Source organism: Cololabis saira, chromosome 24 (assembly GCF_033807715.1).
Source record: "Cololabis saira isolate AMF1-May2022 chromosome 24, fColSai1.1, whole genome shotgun sequence".
In the NCBI taxonomy this organism is placed as follows: Eukaryota; Metazoa; Chordata; class Actinopteri; order Beloniformes; family Belonidae; genus Cololabis; species Cololabis saira.
In genome coordinates this window covers 21,235,644-21,261,369 of record NC_084610.1, presented here as the reverse complement: position 1 = coordinate 21,261,369, position 25,726 = coordinate 21,235,644, and the positions used below count along the sequence as shown (strand labels likewise).

Here is a 25,726-nt window from a genome sequence, read left to right as displayed (position 1 = left end):
GCTGTTAGGTTACGCCTTAGGCTACGTAACCTGCGCCGTAGGCTACGTAAGCTACGCCGTAGGCTCTGTGTCGATTTAACGCGGACCCATAAGCTCCGGAGCCGGCAGACAGAAATCTCTAAATTTTCGGAGCAAATTTCTTAACAGGCGTAGCTACAACTTTTAGATTTCATCTATTAAACCAACATCTTCCTAAATGATTTAGTTCAGCCAGCTGTAATTCTCAACAGAGCTGCAGGTTTCTCTCCCGGGACGACGGCGCTGGGTTGTGTCTGTACTCGGGCTGTGAGCTGCTGCTGCTCCCCGGGGCCGGGGGCTCTTCTCATCTCCAAAAACGTCGAGTCAAATTTCTTAACAGGCGTTATTTGGATAAACTGAGCCCAGGTTGGGGATCTTAACGGTTACTTTTACGCCTGAAAAAATATTAAAACTTAATAAAGTGGCATATTAACAGCGCTACAGCTGAAATTAAAACAGCTTTTGGCTCTCAGCTTCCTGATTAGGGTAGGGATGAAAACGAGGGGGAGTAGGAGAAATGGGACAGGCCCCTGGGCCAAGTGCCCTAGATCTCAAGTGCCCTAAAATCTCCCCCTTCTTTTTTAGGGGGTAGGGAAGAAAAGAAGGGCGAGTGAAGAAAAGTAGGGGGAGAATTGAGATTGGGCCTTAATTCTACTGGTATCTGTGAAAAAGGCCATAAATGTTGTTATAAAAATACAGTGACATGAAAACAAAAATCAAACCAATTAAACCTGAAACATTTGGCCTTAAACTCAGGCAGAGGGTATGGTTAAATAGAGTTATGTGCTAAAGTCAGTGCACCTCTTTTAATAATAAACCCATCTGATCACAGAGGCCTCAATATCAGACACGGTTCAACAGTGAACTAGAGATTGTGTTGATGTTTTTATTACCGTCGTTAGACTGATGAAGGATGGATAGATAGATGTATAGATAGATGTATAGACAGACAGACAGACAGACAGACAGACTCACTCAGAGCGTCACAGTCTGCACAGCGTCCGTTCCCCCGGATACTCCGGATGGACTGCAGGGCCAGCGCCTCCGTCTGGCTCGTCAGGCGAGACTGAAACACAGAGACCAAAACTCAACTCAAAACCGTGTTTAATCAGTCCTAATGCTCGGCATTCAAAGCTCACACATGCAGGTGTCACCCGCCGCTGTCTGCAGCCGGGAACCGGGGAGTGACGGCACAAACAATCAAACGCTTTCTGAGGGGGTTAAAGGCTGAGCCGCCCCAGGCGTCAACACGGCAGGCGGTGGCGGCCGAGGCGGCGACGCCGCGGCGGGAAATGGCAGCGGCGAGGCTCGCCACGGACCCGGGTAATTGCTATTTTGTAATTATGTGAAGCAGAGGTGTGTGTGAGGATGAAGGCTCCGGTAAATGTGAGGAGGAGGAGCTCCGGCTCTGCTGGATCACTCTCAGCTCACGGTTCGGCTCACGCTCGCAGGGATCGCTGGCCTCCCAAGAATCTACAAACTAATTATGTCAGATAGGAACTCGTTTGAGGAAACTGATTGTTCTGGATCTGAAGCTGCGTCCGTGTCCGTCAGGTCCTTCACAGATCTGTCCCATGACCAGTGTTATGAAAATATATGTAAATTATCTATGTTTTATAATGTTTGTAATAGTGTTGTCCCGATCGATCGGGCGGCCGATCACAGCATTTTCGGTATCGGCCAAAAAAGTCTCGGGACATACCTGGTTATTAATGTTTTTAATATATATTAAATCGTTTTATATATCGTTGCATTTAACGTCACTTCCGGCCAACGAAGTAAGCAAAACTAACATGGTTTACATGTTTGAATTGTGAAATGATATATATGTTCATGTTCATTAAGCTGCTATTCATTTCATGCCATTCAGAATGTTGCACTAAGGTTAAGCCAGAAAGTATTTAAATTTTCTTGTGTTTGTGAGTTTGATTGGATGTCATTCAACTACCTCTTTTGAAGTTAAATTTATTTATTTTTGTTACTGCACTATTCTGCACTTTTTGTTTTAGTTTACAATTTCATGTTTTTACATTTTGTGGCACCAGTGCTGATAAGCTTTGTTGAAATAAATGTCCATGTTGTTGTCCAATGGACAATAAAAGAAACTTAATTTGAGTTTTAGTCCCTTTTTTTTTTTAAATATTCATTGCCAAAATGTATCTGATCGGGAAAAAGTATCGGAATTGTATCGGGAGCCAAAAAAAAGTGATCGGATCGGGAAAAATCGGGATCGGCAGATACTCAAACTCAAGTGATCGGGATCGGATCGGGAGCTAAAAAATCCTGATCGGGACAAGCCTAGTTTGTAACTATCATTATACTCACAGCATTACAAGTGGAAAAATACGGTGACAAGATGAGTGTTGGAAGAAACTTTTGACCTCTGGAATTAAACTGGAAAAGTGTTGGAAGAGGCACTTTTGCCCTGTTGAATGTAACTACAAGACTGTGATTGATTGTCACAGTAGTCGTCATGATTGAATCAGATAAACCTTTGCTTAATGCAACTTAAAGCTTTCAATATGAGTGATTTGTAACTATGGAGTATATACAGTATATGGCTTACGTCTGTATTAACTTCAGTAGTTGTTACCATGGTAACAACTCCTGTCACAGCAGCAGCTCCGCTCTTTCCTGTTTATCCTGGCCCCTTAAATTGATTAGATACGATAGTTGTGTTTCCCCACCCCCTCTCATTTAACGTTATGCCATAAAACAATAACATTAGCACTAGCTATCATTGGCTGCCTGTAGCTCATTGACTGCGTTTACATGCATTTTTAAAACCAGAATATTGGCAATAACCCGAATTTGCACGGCCATGTAAACACCAATAACCCCTTTGAATAACCGGAATTTGCTCATATTCCGGTTTTTAAAAACCCGAATATGAGCCCTGGGTTACTCCTTTTAAAACCTGAATATTGGGTCATGTAAACATATAAAATATCTTCATCAAACGGAACCTGAATTTGTTTTCTGCACATGTTCTGTTCACAAGGAATCCTGGTCTTTTGAGTCCAGGAAGTTCTTCTAAACACGGAGAAACACAAGACCAGGAGGAGACTAATCCCTTCATAAATGTAATGAAGGATATGAACATTTCTGCATTTGTAGACGGTAGAAAGTACCGGGATAGAAGATTTACAAGAAGGTGAGAGAAAAGTTGCGCGAAGCAGCATTTGTTTTGAATTTGGATACAGGAAGAAGAAGCGGAAATTACCGTAATTGTGTCATGATGTTCTCCGTGCGTCGCTGGTTTGATCCAGATATCCCAAATGATTAATTACCATGTAAACGTAATATTCCGAATGTCTCAGTAACCGGAATATTAGCAATAACCCAAATTTTGACTGCATGTAAACGTAGTCATTCATAAACTTTGCAAATACATCTACCCACACAATAATGTGATAAATGATGAACTCATCTGGTTAATATCTTATGGAAACCAAAGCGAAATCACACATAATTACTCACATTTGAGTCGTAGCGTGATGGTGCTGCTGCTGCTGCAGCTTTGCTTGGTACCTGTAACGTTATCCTCCATTTTTGTTGATTGCTAAGTATCTGCGCAGCACTTAGCAACCAAACACTGCTGCATTGCATTGTGGGAAGTTTCTGCTTAGCTAGTGTCCATCAATCCATGCTAATACATTTCTCCGGAATGAGTATGGATAGTGCATACTATTGAGTACGTAGTTATGTTTCGGACGCACTAAAAAATCTCACATACTGTTTTTGCTGCTCATTAGGGTGGAAGTATGCAATTTCGGATGCAGCTCTGCAATTGTCTCCTTCACCATGACAACAAAACAAGGAGCACCTGGAGCTCCTGGAGGCGCCGGTTGCCTGCCTCACCTTGTTCTTGCTGCTCTCGCAGGACTGCAGGCTGGCCAGGATCTGGCTCTCGATGACCTGGACCCAGGCGTCCCGCTCCTCGTACGAGGAGGCCTCGAAGTGCCACGTCTGCCCCGTCAGGGACACGATGGTGAACTCCAGGTTCTCCTCTTGCTCTGTCGGAGAAGAGCAGGGATTCAGGACGGGAACTCAAATACTGCTTCAAACCGATAAACTCTTGACATTAGGGCTGCACGATTAATCATTAAAAAATCGCGATCTCGATTCATGCTTGAACGCGATCTCATTTCCAAATGACGACGATTTAAAATTTTTTTTTTTTTATTTATTTTTTTTTTTTAAAGATGGCTGCATAAAAAAAGGACTAGGCCTATGTTCTAGGTTGTTGTAGTCCTGTCATGGTCAACTATCATGTTGTCATGTTTGTTATATTTTGTTAATGATTGTGGATTACATTTGGAGAAACATCTACCTTTCTCATCACCTGACACATATTGCACATAAATATTGTTAAAATTGTTATTGTTAAAATTATTTAAAGACAAGAGAGATGTTTATTGTTTTTATGTTCAATGTCAGCTGTTACAGCAAAAAGCAGCCAGAGGAATAATTTGTTGCCTCAGAACTACAGGATCTGTTACAAGTCCCCTTTCTGAAAGGGTGTTCAACTCAGGGAGGAACAAATATTGTTCAAAATTGTTATTGTTTAAATTATTCAAAGGTTTGTGTAAAGAAGACAAGAGATGTTTATTGTTATTATATTTTTGTTCAGCTGTTGCAAAGTTAAAGTAATAAGTGCAATACATTTTACATTGGAAAAAAATCTCAATTCTAAGCAAAAAAATCGTGATTCTCATTTTGTCCAGTATCGTGCAGCCCTACTTGACATGTTTGAAAGGAGGAGGAAGAAGTAAAAACATATGAACTCCTGTTATCAGACGGACCCTCGTCATTCAAAAATCCTCCCTATATACAGTATAAATATATATTGTGGTACATCTGAATAGTTCTGCTGTGATACACACTCCACACACTTTATTAATGTTTTTTAAAAATTGTTCAGCTGTGATATCGACTGACATCATTAAAAGAAACACGTCAACACCACGATCGTGTTGTGGATGTTTCCCCTTTAGCTCCGCCCCTTCAGAGCTGTAAACCTGGACAAACATTTCAGCTTCACCCACAAACAAAAAACCCAATCAAAATGATTGTAAATACTTTTTATCCATAACTCTCCACCTGAAACGTGTCTACACGGTTATCATCATTATTATCATCATCAGATCTCAGATAATCTGGAGAACCAACTGGCTTGAGAGGAATGGAAGGGGGAGGATTATTGAAAGATGGATGGGAGGATGGTAGAATGCAATGAAACACCCCAAGGTGGAAAAGATGACTCAGAAACCCCGCCTCCTAAAGGAGGAGGTCAAAAACCTCACCTCCTAAAAGGGGAGGAGCTAAAGAACTCCGCCTCCTATAGTAAAAGGAGCTCAGAAACCCCACCTATTTTAGGACATGTAGCTCTGAAACCCCACCCCCTAAAGGAGGAGGAGCTAAGAAACCCTGCCTCCTGTAGTACAAGGAGCTAAGGAACCCCGCCTCTTGTACGGCAATAATCTCAGAAGCCCCGCCTCCTGTAGGGTGTACAGCTCATAAGCCCCGCCTCCTAAAAGAGGAGGAGCTAAAGAACTCCGCCTCCTGTGGAGCATGGAGCAGAAACTCAGCCTCCTAAAGGAGGAGGAGCTAAGTAACCCAGCCTCCTATAGAGCATGGAGCAGAAACCCGGCCTCCTGTAGGAGGAGCTCAGAAACCCCGCCCCCTAAAGGAGGAGGAGCTAAGGAACCCTGCCTCCTATAGGGCAAGGAGGTGAGAAAACCCGCCTCCTGTGGAGCATGGAGCAGAAACCCCGCCTCCTAAAGGAGGAGGAGCTAAGAAACCCTGCCTCCTGAAGGAGGAGTAGCTAAGAAACTGCTGACTCCAGGCCCATGGTTTTCACGAGGAGGGAGGTTAGTTAAAGCTGGTTAACGGTTATCTGACCTCACTGATCCATCAGAGAAAAACCTTCGGTGAAAAGCTCTGAAAGATTCTCATCCTGAAAAACGTTGAGGGTCCTACATGACCAGAAGCACCATGAAACACGAATCCTCCCTCGTAGTATCCTTCCTGAAGGATACTACGAACGTAGAAAGTAGTCTAAGTAACTCACAACGACACATCTGAGCAAATACAAGAAATCAATCATTGGCCATGGTTAATTTATGTTTTTTAATCCGGAATTAATTATTCAGAATTAAATCATTCAGAATTAAACTATTTTCCTTCGAGTTTACATGTAAATAGTTATTCCGAATTGAGGTTTACATGGAAAACACGTTTGATCGGCTTTATCCAATTCCTCTACAGGTCTGGGGGTTGGGAAGGTTCTGATTGGATAGGGGGGGGGACCGGAAGTTAAACTACCGGAAGAAAAACAAACTTAGCCGCTACAACTTTGAAAAGCTCACAATTTTGATGTTTCCTGTTTCCATCTGTTCTTTTAATTATTTCCAAGTCCTCCAAGCTATTTATTAAATAAATGGTCTCTGCTCTTGACCAGCGTTTACTGCGTGCTGCCATCTTGAAACTTTGTTTGGAAAACCAGCCCAGCATGAAATATAAGCGTCATCGCGGAAAGACCAGAATTAATTTAAAGTGGAATGAGTGTATACATGATTGCGGAATTATTTTATTCGGATTTAAAATCGGAATAAACCAGTCACTTACTTCGGAATTAAGTTTAATTCGGAATGGCCAATTTCATTCAGAATTAGGTGTTTACATGGGAATTTATACTAATTTTAAATCAGATTTAATTTTAATTCTGAATTAAAGAGGAATTAAACTTCCCATGTAAACGCACTGATTTTAGAAGTCTGAGCAGATTAAAAACTAAATATCATTTATGTATTTCGAGGTGTGTAACGTATTAAACACACGTGTTTGTAGGTGTGTGTGTGATTTAATGTTCAGGAAATTATCTGCTGGCGACTCCTTCACCTCAAACGTCTGAAGCCCCGCCCACCCAGTGCTGCCCGAGCCCTGCGGCGGCGGCGCGGGAATGAATTCCCAGGATTCAATGGTTTTGAGGGGAGGAGGGGAGCAATTATGGGAACCAACAATCCAGAAAGAGCCTGCGTCTCCGCGGTACAAATTAAACACGGTTTCTGATGTAAATGCTGCACACCGACCCGGTGGGAGGGGAGGGGCCCCGGTCTGAACCCCCCCCCATCCGCACCTGATCCACCGTACTGAGGGGAACAGCGTGACATTTAGAGCTGCCGCCGTCAGTTTTTAACATTAAAGGTCACTGGAACCTCCGCAGCAACGCAGCACTTCCTGTCCCCGAGCCTCGGCGGCCGGCGACGGCGTCCTCACATCTCCTGATGTTTGTGAGAAACTTCAGGTTCAAGAAACTGTATCTGAACGGTTCCTGCAGGTTCCCCGGAGCGATGAGAAACCAGCAGAAACCGCTCAGACGCACAGGGAAGCACGGCAGTGGAGGAGTGATGGTCTGGGCTCGGGAAACATGGTCATAATTGGGGCTCTGAATGAAAAGGATTATACAACTAAAAAAGGAAACATTAATAGACTGCAGGTGGTGTGATTTCAAAACGCTAGAAAGACGCTAAAAAAAAGATGCTAAAAACATGAAAAGACCTTAAAAAGCCGTTAAAAAAGGTCAATAATGTATTTGAATTAAATGTCTTTCAAATAACTTTTTTAACAACAAAAAAAACTAAAAACAAATAAGAGATGTTAAAGAAATGTGAATAAAATGTTAAAAAAAATGTAAAAAAGTTGGGCAAAAATGGGAAAAAACTGAAAAAAATGAATATGAAAAAAATATGAGAAATATGAAAATAAAATGTAAAAAAGTTGGTTAAAATGTGAAAAAAGTGGAAAAAAAACATGTAAAAAAGCTGGTAAAAATGTGAAAAAGTGAAAAAAAGTAAAATATAAAAATGAAAAAAAAAAATGTTAAAAAGTTGGTAAAAATGTGGTTTCAAAAGATATGAAATAATAAAAATAATAAAATGTGGAATATAATGACCAGAAAATTATAAAAAACCATCGGAAACCATCAAGATTCCAGGAATTTTACTTGAGTTTAACTTCAGCATTTTAGCAGACTAGCGCTTCTCATGACACCCAAACGCAGCGTCCTGCCAGGACGCCGCCGTCGGCCGACGACATTCACCGAGGCAATTTGTGAACTCTGACACGAGAAACCTTCGGCTGCAAAACAGAAATACATCCAGCATTGACGCGGCGGTGGCGGGGAGGGGGGGCGGGCGGCGACGGGGGAGGCGGACCGGCAGGGCCTCAGGAAACACAAATTAAAAGTCTTAAATGTCAGTGAACACAGGATTGCTTTGCGACACAGGTCATTACTCGCCACATTATTCGCAGCCCTTTACAACATTAATAACCTGCAAAAGACTGCAGACGGGTGGACTTCTGGGGAAAAAAAAGAAAAAGAGACGAGCATCCGAAGAGGCGGTCCGACACGCCTTCATCTCCAAGTTTTCATCGTCATGACAACAGATGCAGAAGCTGAAGATCCGAGGGGGGACTTCGAAAGCGGATACCTTTCTGCCTCACCTGCGTGGCCAATTCAAGGTAGGCGTGGTCAGGGCCAGGGGAGGTGGGCGTGGCAGAAGAATAAACTAAATGTGTTCGACGAGTTTAAATAACTTTATACAAGTTTTAAATAACTTAAGTTAACTAATATTAACATGATCATGATTACAAACCAACATTTCATGACTTTAACCAACAACAATTACTGACCACTAGGGTCCAGATCCAGACCTGCAGGTCCTCTATTGACTAAATGTCCGACTTTACCGCAGAAATAAACATTTATTGTCCGGTACGTTCACATTTAGTCTCAACAGTTGGTTACGTTCTTCATCACGTAAAATTATACTAAACCACTAATGTATGTATAATTGGTGTTGTGGTCGTTTGATTGACATCTGTGACAGCTAATGACGATCTGTCATCACTTGAACTACTCAGCTCTTTTTTACCTTCTGATCAGATATAAAAAGAACATAGTTTTGTTTAGGGCTGAAACGATTCCTCGAATAATTTGAGTAATTCGATTACAAAAAATGATCGAGGAATTTTCTCTGCCTCGAGGAATTGTTTAATTTTGCAGCTCAAAGCAGGGTGTTTCGCCCGGACTACATTAAATGTGGCACAACACACTGACGGGACAACGCGCTGACGCCACGCACGTAAAGGAAGACGAAAGAGGCGGCGGATATGTTTGTTTTGTAACATGCCGTGCTCAGGCAGTCTACAATGGCCCAGATGGGAGACACATGTAGTTCAGTGCTTAACTTTTATTTTTAATCCACGCTATATTCTTCTGGTCCGTTCTCCTATATGTTCCCCCTCTAACCCGGTACATACATAGGTTCCTCTAAACATCTGTTCCCGATACAGTTTTAACTAAAAGAAAAAGCAGAAAATGTCAGAAAAATAAAAACGTAATAAAGCTAACTGGGTAGTTTTCATTTTTAGCTCTGTAGTCATTCATGGATAAAACAAGCAGCGCTGGAGCCTAATGTGCTCCAATACAGCAGGATCAGAAGTTTATTTTGAACACTGCCAAAACTCAAAATCTTATACTTTAAAGGTGACCTATTATGGCATTTAATGTATATTTTAAACAGGCCTTGAACGTCTTAAAAACAATCTAAAGCTTGTTTTTTCTACATAAATCAGAAATCCAGCCTGTGGGCCCTGTCACTAGTTTTACCGCTTCTAACCTCTTTTTCTGCGCCTCATTTTTAGGGAAGGGGGGGGTATGATAATGAGGCTCTGTGCTGATTGGCTCCCTGAATGACGGGTAGCAGGGGATGAGAATAAACCTCGCTCCGCCAGAGCAGCCCGAGCCTGTAAATTATCACAACACTGAATTTTCACAAATGGAAACTTTATTGTTAAAAAAATAAAATATGAGTTGTATATGAATAACATTTATGCACTATTTAAGCCGGATCTACCCGGCGGATGCTGAACGCTGGCCACGCCGGGCGCCCAGCGTGGCTCCGGGGCGGCTCCGCGGCGCATCGCCCGTTACCGGGGATCAAACCGACAGATTCCGCTGAAAATCTCGGAGGGTGAAGCTGGTCCAGCCTGGGACGGACCCCCGAGGACCCAGCTCCCAAACCACCCGGGAACCTGGATGATTTAACCCGGATCCGCGGCGCCGCGTCCGACTGGCTGAAGGAAGCACCGCTCCAGCAGCGGAGAGAGCTGGTTGTGGGCGTGGTTTCAGCAGCGGAGGCTGAACCTATGGAAATGAGCGCCTATGGTGACGTCACCCTAAGCGCAGATTCAGAATGGCTCAAAAAAAACCACGTGACACTGGGGGACTCTGAAAGGCGGGGGTCAGAGACCTTGCAGAATTTCATGGTATTTTGTCTCCCCTGTGCTGGCAGGGTGAGGGGAGACCACTTTATATATGTTAAAACAAGAAAACACGTGTTTTTCATAATAGGTCACCTTTAACTTGATGTGTGTTATCAGGTGTAAGGGCATTTCTTGGTAAGATCCTTAGTTTTTTGAGTGAATCAGTGAATTTGGTCGACTGGTGTAAGTTCAGGGTTTTTAAATGCACAGCCATGAACCTACTGGATTATATAATTTAGTCTTGATGTCAATTAACATCTAACATCTTATGTATATTTATAATTGCTCTTTAACTAAACAAAAATATGTTTTATCCGATTACTCGATGGAATTTTCAGTAGAATACTCGATTACTAAAATATTCGATAGCTGCAGCCCTAGTTTTGTTGTTAACTGTACTAAAAGACCACTGAGACCGGTTCTTGTTTTATTAAAGATCTGGAGGGCTCTAAGTTGGTCTGGAAGTGTCCAGGTTGGTCTGGAACAGGGGTCGGCAACCTGAAGAAACTTCAGGTTGCCAACACAAGTTTTCGTCCTTTCCGGCTTCTTTTGGTTCAATAAATAAAACAGTAATTTAGTGTGAGCCGGGCGAGGATGGGTTTACGATAGTTTTACCGATAAAGCTGGTGGCGCGCTGCGGCGGCTGCGTGTGGTCTACCTGGGGGAGCTCTGCAGGGGGCGGTCCCCCCTCATGAATTACAGCGGCTCCCGGCTGACACGGAGATCCTTCACCGCCCGCCGTGACGGCCGCGCCGCGGCGGCGGCGGAGCGTGCTCGCTGCCTAATGGCTAAATTGGGAAGACTGTTACTGATCGCTTATTGAATAATGAAAGTGACAAAGCTGATAAAAGATTTCAATCCACTGGATTATTTATAATATTTCACTTAAGCCTCTCCGGCTGACTAATGGGGGGGTGGGAGGCGGCGGCGGCGGCCGGGGGAGGAGGTGGTGATAAAACGCTTTCAGAGGGAGGAGGAGCGGCAGCTCGGGCTGATGGAGGACGGGGGATAAAAGACCACAATGCGGGAGGAAGAGGAGGAAGAGGAGGAAGAGGAGGAGGCCGGGGAGGAGGGAGGGAAGCAGCTGCGGCGTCCATCCGTCACTCGGACAGACGCCGGTGTTGACAGCTGCTTGTTGCCGTGGTGATGGAGAGATGAACATAACACATCTGCTGCTGCCGCCACATCTGTTCAGGCATCCGCGATGCAGCGATTAAATAAAATTAAAAGAAATGGAATCAATGATTGTGACCGAGTCCAGCCAATCAGAGAGCAGCTTTCTAACGAGACACTTTGATGACACGACTAAACGACAAGGACTTTCAGCAGTGGTGGGAGGACTGGGGGACCTGGTCCTGGACCTAGACCTGGTCCTGGACCTGGTTCTAGACCTGGTCCTAAAAACAAGCTTTTGATTGTTTTTGCTAAATAAATTAGAAATTCAGCCTCTGGGCCATGTCTTTATCTTCCCATTCTCTAACCTCATTATCTATGAGGAATTCTGAGTGGGCGGGGCTATGATAATGAGGCTCTGTGCTGATTGGCTGCCTGAATGACGCGATACACCGCTATGAAAAAAATGGCGGAAGCTCCGGCCGGTGGAGTTAGTTGTGGGCGTGGTTTAACGCATCGGAGGACAACCGATGTAAATCGCATTTTTGTTACGTAACGAAAGGGAGGAGAATCTTATTGGCTCGTAGATCCACATCACACTGGACGGCTCATCCGGGCGGCTGTACAGACACTGCAGAATTTGGTTTCTTTCCTCCTTCTCTGAGTTGGCAGGCTGAGGGGAGACCACTTTATATATGTTAAAGCAAGAAAAAACCTGGTTTTCATAACAGGTCTCCTTTAACCCTCAGACATTGACAGAACCCAGAGGAACAAACTAGGCCTGTGTTGAAAAGATCGATTCTCCGATTTTAAATCGATTCTCATATCAATTCATAAAAATCGATTCATATGTCAAAGATCGATTTTAAAACAAAAAAAAACGTTTTTTTTTTGTTTTTTTTTCATCATTACATTACAACTTTTGGTACTTTTTTGTTTATCCCTAAAAAAGGAATATTTTGTTGGACACGAGAATAACTGGTGCCATGTTTTTGCCTTTAAATATGTTTAAAGGTATGAAAACATTAAAGTGTTAGGTTATAATTGCATAAATTGTCTATATTTCTTTGCTTTATATACCGTCTTGGGGTTACATTTGCATAAATGTTAAAAACCAAATTCTCAAAAATTTAAAACCAAAATAGACCGAAAATGGAACAAATAAAAACGGAATGTGGGAAAAAATAAAAGCGATTTCTTTCGTCCTCTGTTTCCTCCCTGGATCTGTTTGGTAATTCTGATCCACGATGTTTCTGAAAGCAGTTCTATCAGCATTCTGGGAGCTGATTGGTCCTTACAGCATCATTAGCTGCCAATACTTGCTGTTTAATCTCAATCTAATACTAGTATTAATATGTTGCATAATTACAGTCATATAATTCAGGCAACAGCTCAAAAAACAGTTTTATTAACAGTAACCCAAATCAATATCGGATCGAATCAAATCAAATCTTGATAATTGATTCTGAATCTTAAGAATCGGAATCAAATCGATTTTTGATATTTGAATCGATCCCCAGCTCTAGAACAAACGTCAACATGGTGGAGAGATGAGAGGGTGCAGAATGACCAGATGGACAGACCCCCCCCTCAGGGGTCAGGGGTCTCTGACAACAACATGACAGTTAATGACAGCGTTTCCCCGCCCGGGCCCTTTTAAAAAGTGCCAGGTTCTTCTGTTGTGACCCGTTTCAGGGTGTGGACCCGGGCGGGGAAAGTGTGAGGCGATGGGGGGGTGATGTTACCTTCAGCAGTACCAGAGAGGCCGTCGGCCTTGAAGTTGCTGGTGCTCTTCTTCCGGCGGTGCTTCTTGCGGTTGGCGTGCGGCGACGGCGGCGGCTCCATCTTGGGGCTGGTGGTGCTGGAGATGCTGGGACTGGAGCTGACCGAGTCTCCCAGGCCCGCGTCTGTGGAACCGGAGCATTCTGGGTCAGAACAGAGCCTAGGCCAGACCCCCAGGACGAAGCTTCAAACCTCCGGTCCGCTGGACCCGCGGTCCGACCAGATTAGGGCTGCAACTAACGACTATTTTAATAGTCAACTATTGAAACGATCTGTAAATATCCGTCTGTTATTTTTTATATACCAGTATTTCTTATTATTTATTTTTCTTATTATAATTATTATTGTATATACCAGTTTACTGTTTATAGTGTGTCATACTCTGATATTATTACTGTGTTATCACTATTTCTATTGTTTTGCACTATCCCCTTAGCTGCTGTAAACTGCAAATTTCCCCTCTGTGGGACTATTAAAGGATTATCTTATCTTACCTTAGTCGACTAATTGGATAATTAGTAATTTTTTCTTAAATTTAGTATGAGGTTGCTTTAATTACAGGACTGTCTCAGAAAATTAGAATATTGTGATAAAGTTCTTTATTTTCTGTAATGCAATTAAAAAGCCAAAAAAGTCATACATTCTGGATTCATTACAAATCAACTGAAATATTGCAAGCCTTTTATTATTTTAATATTGCTGATTAAGTTTAAGATTAAGATTCCCAGAATATTCTAAATTTTTGAGATAGGATATTTGAGTTTTCTTAAGCTGTAAACCATGATCAGCAATATTAAAATAATAAAAGGCTTGCAATATTTCAGTTGATTTGTAATGAATCCAGTATGTATGACATTTTTGTTTTTGTAATTGCATTACAGAAAACCACAATATTCTAATTTTCTGAGACAGTCCTGTATGTGGCCAATGATAATAAACACGAGAAAGATGGGTACTTCAATGAAAAATAGATATTTTATTCAACTTTGCCGCTGTTCATACAAAAAGTAAATAACATGTCCTTTCTAAAACCAAGGACAGGCACAGTGATCAGTCAGTATAGACATAAATCCATAAATAAATAAACCTCTGTCCATTGTTTTTCATTTTTAAGGACAGGCAATTGTGTTATATAAAAAATAATAAACGTTGTCTCGTATTTTTTCTCCATCAAGTGGGTGAAATGGTTTCTGGATGGCAGGATGTTCTCTGGGTTGAACTGGTGTATCATTTGTTGAAACCCGTCACCATCAACCATGGAGAGCTGCTCATATCACAGATTAGCTGCAGTATTGATCAGTTATTGATCAGTGAGCGCAGTCGCCTGTTGCTACACGTTTGCTTCTTCTGCAGAAAGGGCTCCATTGGTAGCTCTTCTTCAGTCTGCATGCATTTAATTTAAAATACTTTTGTCAGGCACAGTCAGGCATAACGTTAAAGCTCTCTTTTAAAGCCAAAATACACTTAATATCTTACCAAGGCAAGTCCGTTTCGTTCAACTGTCGGAGGTGCTTTCTCTTCAAATGCTCGTGCATTACCGACGTGCTCCCGTGATAAGCAAGGTCTGCTTTGCAAACCTTGCAAGTCATCTTTTTATTCACCGTATCCAGGCTAAGAGGCTCCCGAACTTTTGAAGTTTTGTTACCCGCAGCTGTCAGTCGTCATTTTTGTTTAACCACTAACGCTCGGCTGAGAAACAGAGATTGTGTTGAAGTGAGATGCCTCACTCCATTGGAAAAACACATCTGGTGACAATTGTTGACAATGGAATTCATTGTTTTGATTAGTGATGCACGGATTGTTCGGTTACCGAAATTGTTCGGCCGAAAATGGCAAAAAAACACTTTCGGTGTTCGGTGGAATAAGTGGGAAAAAGAATGAACAATTAATAACGGCGTTGTAAAATAAGGAAATAGACTGGCCGCACCCGTAACTGTTGCACCACAAACATAAATCGTTGGCCAACCAAAAAGTAAGGCACATAAGAATTTTACCTAACATTCACCAGGAGGTGGAACCAAAACAACATAATGCTGGGAAATTAAAAAATGTTCAGTTTTTTATGTTCAATAAATATTTTCTACCTTGTAATTTTGTAAAAGATTTTTTTCTTTGAAAAGCATGCCTAAATCAAATTTATTTGATTTATGCAATGGTGAAAAATTGGCAAAATAAATGACAAACTGCGAAGAACCATGTTCGGTATTGTTCGGTATTGGGCCAAGTGTTTATTATTATTTTCGGTTTCGGTTTCGGCCACAAATTTTCATTTCGGTGCATCACTAATTTTGATTATCGATTTTTGTCACCAACGTCGACAAATCGTTGCAGCCCTAGACCGGACTGGCGTGTTGAGACTTTGAGAGGAACTAATCCTGACAGCCGGAGCTGACAGAACCTCTGAGACCCGTCCAGGTCCAGGCCGGCCCGAGACCTGGGGGGGGTCGATCAGAGCCGGAGCTGGACTCTCTCTCCGGCAGCTGCTGACAGCTGTGACCGGCGGCAGAAACAAACAGCAGTCAGCCTCCATCAGCGTCGCGGCGGCCTGACGCGGCGCTCCGATGCGGCGGCGGCGTGTTTGTGCAGCTGATGGAAACACGTCGCTGCGGCGTCCTGGACGCGGCGCCTCAAGGACGGCAGTGACTTATTTTACAATCGTTTAGTCTCAGCTCAAGTGGAAAATGTGACAACTTATCTCTGCTGACAAGACGCCGTCCCCGAGCTGCAATTAACCACCGGATTAACGACCCCGTCTGCAGCTGCGCTCTGCCCACGACACCCCCTCCTCCTCCAGACCTTCTTTAGAACTCCTTTAGACCTCATCCTAACCCTCCACACCTCCTTTAGACCTCCACCGAAGTCTCCTCTGAACCCTCCAGACCTCCTCTATACCCCCTCTAGACCTGCTTTAGACCTTCTTTTAGACATCCTTTAGACCTCCTCCAAACCCTCCACACTTGCTTTAGACCTCCACCGAAGTCTCCAAACTATGCCTGTGTTGAAAAAATTGATTTCCACATTCTAAATCGATTCTCATATTCATTCCTAAAAATCGATTCATATGTCTAAAGATCGATTTTTTTTTTTGATTTTTTTTTGGGGGGGATTTTTTTTTTTCTTTTATTTATTTATGTATTATTTTTTTTCCATCATTACATTACAACTTTTGGTTATTTTTTTGTTTATCCCCAAAAAAGGAATGTTTTGTTGGACACGAGAATAACTGGTGCCATGTTTTTGCCTTTAAATATGTTTAAAGGTATGAAAACATTAAAGTTTTAGGTTATAATTGCATAAATTGTCTATATTTCATTACTTTATACACTGTCTTGGGGTTACATTTGCAAAAAATGCTAAAAACCAAATTCTCAAAAATTAAAAACCAAAATACAACGAAAATGGAACAAATAAAAACGGAATGTGGGAAAAATAAAACCGATTTCATCCTCTGTTTCCTCCCTGGATCTGTTTGGTAATTCTGACCCACGATGTTTCTGAAAGCAGTTCTATCAGCATTCTGGGAGCTGATTGGTCCTTACAGCATCATTAGCTGCAATACTTGCTGTTGAATCTCATTATAATACTAGTAGTTATATTTTGCATAACTACAGTCATATAATTCATGCAACAACTCAAAAAACAGTTTTAATAACACTAACCCAAATAAATATCGGAATCGAATCGGATCGAATCAAATCTTGATAATCGATTCTGAATCTTAAAAATCGGAATCGAATCGATTCTTGACATTTGAATCGATCCCCAGCCATAGTCCAAACCTCCTTTAGACCTCCTTTAGACCTCCTCCAAACCCTCCACACCTCCTTGAAATCCTTATCCTGAGCTCTGAACATTGACTTCAGGCGAGTTTAGCTCCTGAAATCATCTACAGATTTCATCTACAGAGGACTCAGATCCCAGGAATCACCACAGAACAACCCGCCTCTCGCCATCAGCAGAGGAACTGCAGTTGTTATCTTTGGGTGAGATGATTGTTGTTTGCATCAGATGTTTATGTTCTGTAAAACCTCTGCTAATGATATTTAATCCTTAATTACAGCTGGAAAAAACACTTTCACTAAAGCATTGTTTCAAGGTTTTAATTTGGCATGAGCTTTTTTTAGGGCTCCTCAGAGACTGTGAGCATCTTTAAAATTAATCTGACCCTGGTGTGTGTGTGTGTGTGTGTGTGTGTGTGTGTGTGTGTGTGTGTGTGTGTGTGTCTGGGAGTCCACTGAAAGCGTTTCACAGCTTTAAATGTTGTTAAGGAGGGCTGGAGGCCGAGACCGACCACGGAGCTGCCGGTAGAGCTTATCGTCACGGCAACAGCCTGACAGCTGTCAGTTCCTGCATCTCGTGGGGGGGGGGCATGTTTGTTCCCGAGGAGGTAATACTGCCACTTCAAGTCTCACATACAAACTCACACAGTGGCAGCAGCTTTGAAGCTGATCGATCAATGAAAGACAGGTGATGGGCCCCCTCGTGGAGCTCCGCCGTGGGGACCAGAGAGCCCCACGGCGGAGCTGCACCAGAGGACCTCACGCCGGCGTGGCCGCCACCCACCTGTGCTGACTCCAGAGTTGGCGATGACGGTGGCGTCGGTCCACTGGTCGGCGCTGGAGACGGAGTAGGAGCGCTGGTGCATCCCCTCCAGGCCGCGGCTGTTGAAGGACACCAGGCTGACGCCGCTGGCCATCTGAGACACCGACGAGGTGCTGGACATGGAACCTGGGGAGGTAGAGGGGGGACAGGGGTCAACACCCACAGAGCTGCCCTGTACAGGCCCCAGGAGAAACTAGTGGGAGGTTCAGCTACGACGGGAGCAGGACTTTGGAATAAATACCGTATTTTATAGACCAGGGGTCGGCAACCCGCGGTTCCGGGGCCCCATGCGGCCCTTTAGCACCGCCCTAGTGGCTCCTGGAGCTTTTTCGAAAAACTTTTTTTTTCCTTTTTTCTCTTCTTTTTTTTCTTTTTTCTTCTTCTTTTTTTCTTTTTCCTTTCCTTTTTAATCTAGGCATTTCAACTTTTTTCTCAAATTTTGACTATTTCCTCGACATTTTGACTTTTTTTTCTCAACATTTCGACTTTTTTCTCAACATTTCGACTTTTTCCTCGAAATTTCGACTTTTTTTTTTCTTTAAAATTTCAACTTTTTTCTCAACATTTTGACTTTTTTCTCAAAGTGCATAATGAAAAAATAAATCTTCCCCCAGTTATAACTAATATAAAAACATGCAGCATGTGTTGCCTTCATTCTAAGGCTAATACAAGACTTTTCATTTTTGCGGCTCCAGACATATTTGTTTTTTGTGTTTTTGGTCCAATATGGCTCTAAAACATTTTGGGTTGCCGACCCCTGATTTAGACTATAAGCCGCTACTTTTTTCATAGGTTTTCAACCATGCAGCTTATACAAAGGTGCGGCTATTCTGTGGATTTTTCTTCCACCGCTTGGGGCGCTCTAACCGGAATTAGAATCAAAACTAAGACAAAATAAATGCAAAGAAGAATACGCTACTTCTTCTTTAGCAGATACAAGTAGGTAGAAACAGATTTCAAACAGATAAATAGATAAATAAATACCGGTTATTTTCTCTTGGTTGTGTCCTGTTTTAATCAGCAAAGTTGCTGCCGTGTTAAAAGACACTGTTAGGAAAGATCTATTTAGGGCAGGGGTCGGCAACCCAAAATGTTGAAAGAGCTATATTGGATCAAAAACACAAAAAACAAATATGTCTGGAGCCGCAAAACATTAAGTCTTGTATCAGCCTTAGAATGAAGGCAACACATGCTGCACGTTTCTATATTAGTTAGAACTGGGGGAAGATTTTTTTTTTCATTATGCACTTTGAGAAAAAAGTCGAAATGTCGAGAAAAAAGTCAAAATTTCGAGAAGTCGAAATGTCGAGATTAAAAAGGAAAGGAAAAAGGAAGAAAGAGAAAAAAAGGAAAAAAGGAAAAAGATTAAAAAAAGGAAAAAAAAGGAGGAAAAAAAGGAAAAAAATAAGGAAAAAAAGAGGAAAAAAGGAAAACAAGAAAAAAAGGAAAAAAAAAGAAAAAGAGAAAAAAAGAAGAAAAAAAGGGAAAAAAAGAAAAAGACAAAAAAAAAGAAGAAAAAAAGGAAAAAAAAGGTCAAACATTTTTGAAAAAGCTCCAGGAGCTCTGGAGCCGCGGGTTGCTGACCCCTGATTTAGGTACAAACATGTACATCATTTACAGTTCAAAATCCTTCCGTACATGTAGTAAATATCTAATCTAACAACATAAATATCTGCGGCTTGCAAATCTTTTTTTTTTTTTAAATAGAGCGGATGCGGCTTATATGCAGATGCGGCTTGTATATCTTTTTTTAATTATTTTTTTAAAAATTGAGCGGATGCGACTTATATGCAGGTGCGGCTTATAGTCCACAAAATACGGTACCTTGTTTTTGATGAGATTAGAGTTCACTTGTATCTTTTTACGTTTTCTGCAGCATTTTATCTTTGCTTTTAAGCTCTGTCTCACATTTTTTAGGCTGTTCAACAAGCTGAACTCCCCTGTCCGTCCTCCAGGGGACCTGCAGACGTCACGGAGGAGGTCTGAAGTTAAAGTGGACACGTTGGGCTAACTTCCAGCCTCAAACAGCTTAATTACACGCCTGCAAACTCTCAGGTCCTTTAAATCAAGATGTCATTCATGTGAAGAGAGTCTTTCGGCCTAACACAATCAACATAATGGCGTCACATTGCTGAACACTTCAGTATGTCAGTGTCTTCTGTCCAAATGCTGAAATTAATTGTGTTCACATGATTTAAGTTCATGTGAGAGGACTGAACTGAATCTCTTGATTTTAGAATAACCAATCAGTGGAGACCCACCCACCTGGCAGCCCCTCTAGGCCAAAAAACGGTCAGAAAGACTCCCGTTCTCACATGTTTGTACGTCTGCGTACAGAAGTTCAGACCTGGACCCGGTTCAGGTGCCGAGGTGGAACCTTGGAAACCATCTCTTCAGTTTATGAGCTGTTGAATCACGGGGGTAGCCTAGGTTTCCCAAGTTTGTTTTGGTGTATATGTACAGCTTCCTCTTTTCTTTTTAAGATCATGTGATCAGGAAACCCCCCCCCCCCCCCAAATTACAACTCATTCCTCAGTGCTGGCTGAGTGAAGCTCCTCTGCTCCATTATTATTCATGACAATAATTAGTACATGCACAACGGCTCGCTGAATATTCACGCTATTAGCCCTGAGAGAGGGAGAGTGTGTGTGTGTGTGTGTGTGTGTGTGTGTGTGTGTGTGTGTGTGTGTGTGTGTGTGGTTTAATCTCCACATTAAAGTGCTGCTCTATGCGTGTGTGCGACAGCAGCTCTGCAGCTTCTGTTTTACGACGTCTTCCTGCAGGAACCAGGAGACGTTTCAAGGCTGTTTTCTCACGTTTAACGGTCGATACTTTGATTTGAGACAAAAACACACTTGTGTTAAGATCAACATGATCAATGAGATCATCACGATCAATGAGATCATCACGATAAACGAAATCAACACAATCAATTACGATCGTTGAGATCATCAATCACTGAGATCAATGAGATCGATGAGATCATGATCGAAAAGATCATCACGATCAATATGATCAATGAAACCAACAGGATCAAAGAGATCAACACGATCAATGACATCATTACAATCGATGAAATCATCACAATGAATGAGATCATCGTGATCGAAGAGATCAATGAGATCAATGAGATCATGACGATCGACGAAATAAACCTGATCGAAGAGATTAACACGATCAATGAGATTAACACGATTAATGAGATTAACACGATTAATGAGATCAACATGATCGATAAAATCATCACGATCAATGAGATCGAAGAGATCAACACGATCAATGAGATCATTCCGGATAACCACACACATGATCTGCAATGATTATATACAAGACTGTCTCAGAAAATTAGAATATTGTGATAAAGTCCTTTATTTTCTGTAATGCAAAAATGTCATACATTCTGGATTCATTACAAATCAACTGAAATATTGCAAGCCTTTTATTATTTTAATATTGCTGATCATGGCTTACAGCTTAAGAAAACTCAAATATCCTATCTCAAAAAATTTGAATATTCTGGGAATCTTAATCCTAAACTGTAAGCCATAATCAGCAATATTAAAATAATAAAAGGCTTGTAATATTTCAGTTGATTTGTAATGAATCCAGAATGTATGACATTTTTGTTTTTTTAATTGCATTACAGAAAATCACAATATTCTAATTTTCTGAGACAGTCCTGTATGTGTTGGCAGGTGGATTTGAGAGCTAGCAGGTAAAACTGGTCCAGGTTTGACCCCAGAGAAGTCTCCCCAGGGAACTGGTTCCCCAGAGAAGTCTCCCCAGGGAACTGTCCACTGACCTGCAGGTCCGAGCTGCAGGCTGCTCATGTCCTTGGTCAGGCCGTTGGTCTTGGGGCTCGTCACGGCGGCGCAGGTGGACACGGCGCGGGGCGGCCTCTTCCCCGGCACCTTCACTGTGGTCCGGAGCAGGTCGATCTCCTTCCCGTGGACGTTCTGCATGTAGTCCTGACGGAGACACAGGAGGCACAAGACACATTGTTAGGGTTTCAGCACTTTAACAGCGCTTTTCCACTAGTACCTACTAGGGCTGGGCGATATATCGAGATTTTAATATATATAGATATATTTTCAAACGCGATATGGTACGAGACAATATTGTTTATATCGATATAGCTTTTTTTTTTTTTGATTTTGATATAGCTTATTTTGTGACAAATTGACTTGAATGTTTTATTTGAGATTTGCACAAATGTTTTGTTATTTGCACAACTGTCAACCTCAGTGGAAAAGTCTGCCTGTTACTGTCTACATTGTATTAATTGCACAGTGTATTTTAATTTAATTGTTATGCAGGAAAGGGATATTTGTTTTATTTTATTCAAGAAGCATTTTTATTCTATATATGCAGGCAGTTTATTTTTATTTCATTTGTTTTATACATTTTGATATTGTGCAGACCTCTGTTAATAAAGGAACCTGTGTGACATTTGGCACGAGGCTTTGTATTAAAACTGACTGTTTTTTTAAGGGTTTGCCTCAGAAAAAATGATGCTAACAGAGATGCTATGCTATAATGCTTTGGAGGAAACCCCAATTATGTCACAGAAAAAATATCAATATATATCAAGTATCGCCATTCAGCTAAAAATTATCGAGATATGACTTTTGGTCCATATTGCCCGGCCCTAGTACCTACTCAGCTCAACTCGCCTCCACTCGGTTTGGTTCTTTCCCACTAGGGGTCTAACGTGCTGAGTAGATACCTTTTCTGTTTCTATTCTGCCGAGGTTCTAAACGACTGAGTCGGCTGAATCTGACATCATCACACTCCAGGCCACCGATTGGTCGGGGGGTTGGGTTTACATGGGAAGTTTAATTCCTCTTTAATTCAGAATTAAAATTAAATCTGATTTAAAATGAGTATAAATGACCATGTAAACACCTAATTCCGAATGAAAATGGCCATTCTGAATTAAACTTAATTCCGAAGTAAGTGGCTGGTTTATTCTGATTTTAAATCCGGATAGAATAATTCCGCGATCATGTATACACTCATTCCTCTTTAAATTAATTCTGGTCTTTCTTTCTGCTCGTTCCCTCCCCCGTCTGTCTCCATGACACTTATATTCCACGCTGGGCTGGTTTTCCAAACAAAGTTTCAAGATGGCAGCACGCAGTAAACGCTGGTCAAGAGCAGAGACCATTTATTTAATAAATAGCTTGGAGGACCTGGAAATAATTAAAAGAACAGATGGAAACAGAAAACATTAAAATTGTGAGCTTTTCAAAGTTGTAGCGGCTAAGTTTGTTTTTCTTCCGGTAGTTTAACTTCCGGTCCCCCCTATCCAATCAGAACCTTCCCAACCCCCAGACCTGTAGAGGAATTGGAGAAAGACCATCAAACGTGTTTTCCATGTAAACCTCAATTCAGAATTACTATTTCCATGTAAACTGGAAGGAAAATAGTTTAATTCGGAAATTATTTAATTTGGAATAATTAACACGGAATTTAAAAAACCGTGGCCAATGTGACATCAGAGAAGAGAGAAGAGAGACGGCTTCTTGTTCATTTTATTCAACCAGTAAAAGTCTGTTTGGTGATCCAACTCTGAGGTGCAGATGTTCATAAACCTGGTGCTGAGGAGAGAATTATAAAGGGATATAGACGGGCGATAAGGAACGACCAGATCCACCAGGAGCTCTGTCACTTCATAGCTGCTCGCAGCTACAAACGGACTTTTCAGCAGCCGAGGCAAACTAAAAATATTAAAAAACTTTGCCGCTTGAAGCTTCTCTCTCTCTCATTTTTAACTTGATATGGAACACGAGCCACAGACCCAGCAGCACATCCATCATCTCCTCCAGGTTCTACATTTTTAGTGTTGTTGTCTTCTTCGTTTAGATACACAATCAAATACGTCACAGCAGCTTCACTCCAACCTCCTACTTCTGATCTGGGTGTTGAAAAGAAACGAGGGCAAGGCGAGTGGAGTTGGGCTGAGTAGGTACTAATGTAAAAGCGCCATAGATGGTTATTTACAAAAGTCAAGGAGCACCGCGAGCATCACTCGTTAATTGCCTTAACGTTGTAGAGAAGAAGAAAATGACAGCTGCTGGTTTAATCCTGACAAAGTTTGAGTGCTACGGCTCTTTCAGACTCGGGGCAATTAGAAACTGAAACCAAGACGCCGTCAGCCGATGAAAGTGTGCTGGTGATCTCAACATGAGTGGATTATTCTGGATCACAGAGCCTCTGAAGTTCTGAACGCCACAGAGGAAACAAAGCTGAGCTAATCCCTGAAAGCAGCGCTGAAGTGGACGGACACCCGGGTCTCCACTGGCCCCGCCCACCTCTGATTCCCCCCCCCACCCTCATCCCGGTGCTCATTAAAACCATACCACTCTGGGAGGGCGGAGCCGAGGGTCAGTGTAAGACAACGACATGCTGGCACGGATTACACCCACTTTTGTTGCAGTATCTTAGACTCTTATAGAATCTACTTCTGGGAAACAAGATGATTTAGAAATGAAAAATGTATTTGGAGACAAAGGGCTTGACAGGAAGTCTGGATGGACTTCAGATCTTTATGGATCTCTGAGAACGTTATCAGATAATAACTCTGAGGCACCAGGACCAACACAAACGCCCTACAAAGCCCAAACACTGAAAACAAAACAAAAGAAAACCAAATACAAGACAAATCCAAAAACAAGCCCAAGACCAGGCCTAAAAACCAGTTTAAAACCAATCAAGAACCAGTCTGAGACCAACCCAAAGACCAGTCCGAGAACAACCAAGAACCAGTCATAGAACAGCCAAGAACCAGTCCAAAAAACAGTCCAAGACCATCCACAGAACCAGTTCAAGATCAGCAAAGAACCAGTCTGAAATGTTTCGGTCGCTGGTGGAAATGTTTTGTACACTGGTGGAAATGTTTCGTCTAATAATATAAATGTTTCATACACTAATATAAATGGTTCGTTCGCTGGTGGAAATGTTTCGTACACTAATAGAAATGTTTCGTACACTAATAGAAATATTTTGTTCGCTGGTGGAAATGTTTCGTACACCAACAGAAAAGTTTCGTCAACTGGTGGAAATGTTTCCTACACAAATAGAAATGTTTCGTCCGCTGGTGGAAATGTTTCGTCTAATAATATAAATGTTTCGTACACTAATATAAATGGTTCGTTCGCTGGTGGAAATGTTTCCTACACAAATAGAAATGTTTCTTACACTGGTGGAAATGTTTCGTACACTATTGGAAATGTTTCGTACACTGGTGGAAATGTTTCGTACACTATTGGAAATGTTTCGTACACTTTTGGAAATGTTTCATTCACTGATAGAAATGTTTCGTACACTGGTGGAAATGTTTCGTCTAATAATATAAATGTTTCGTACACTAATATAAATGGTTCGTTCGCTGGTGGAAATGTTTCCTACACTAATATAAATGTTTCGTCAACTGGTGGAAATGTTTCGTACACTATTGGAAATGTTTCGTACACTATTGGAAATGTTTCGTACACTGGTGGAAATGTTTCTTACACTATTGGAAATGTTTCGTACACTGGTGGAAATGTTTCTTACACTATTGGAAATGTTTCGTACACTATTGGAAATGTTTCGTTCACTGATAGAAATGTTTCGTACACTGGTGGAAATGTTTCGTACACTGGTGGAAATGTTTCGTACACTATTGGAAATGTTTCGTACACTGGTGGAAATGTTTCGTACACTATTGGAAATGTTTCGTACACTGGTGGAAATGTTTCTTACACTATTGGAAATGTTTCGTTCACTGATAGAAATGTTTCGTACACTATTGGAAATGTTTCGTACACTATTGGAAATGTTTCGTACACTGGTGGAAATGTTTCGTACACTGGTGGAAATGTTTCGTACACTGGTG

The 25,726-nt window shown here is 41.8% G+C and overlaps 1 protein-coding gene across 3 annotated transcripts in view; it reads right to left on the bottom strand.

Moving 5' to 3' along the window:
• Positions 1-25,726, bottom strand: part of agap1 (ArfGAP with GTPase domain, ankyrin repeat and PH domain 1) — a 162,443-nt gene that overhangs the window by 28,171 nt on the left and 108,546 nt on the right. For 2 of the 3 annotated variants that reach the window (XM_061715979.1, XM_061715981.1), the window contains 5 exons: positions 21,650-21,815; positions 17,809-17,973; positions 13,209-13,370; positions 3,880-4,034; positions 994-1,084 (listed from right to left, as the gene is read on the bottom strand). In XM_061715979.1, coding sequence (XP_061571963.1) covers positions 994-1,084; positions 3,880-4,034; positions 13,209-13,370; positions 17,809-17,973; positions 21,650-21,815 — 739 coding nt within the window. The remainder of the gene's footprint in view (positions 1-993; positions 1,085-3,879; positions 4,035-13,208; positions 13,371-17,808; positions 17,974-21,649; positions 21,816-25,726) is intronic. The other variant, XM_061715980.1, reaches the window with a different exon arrangement.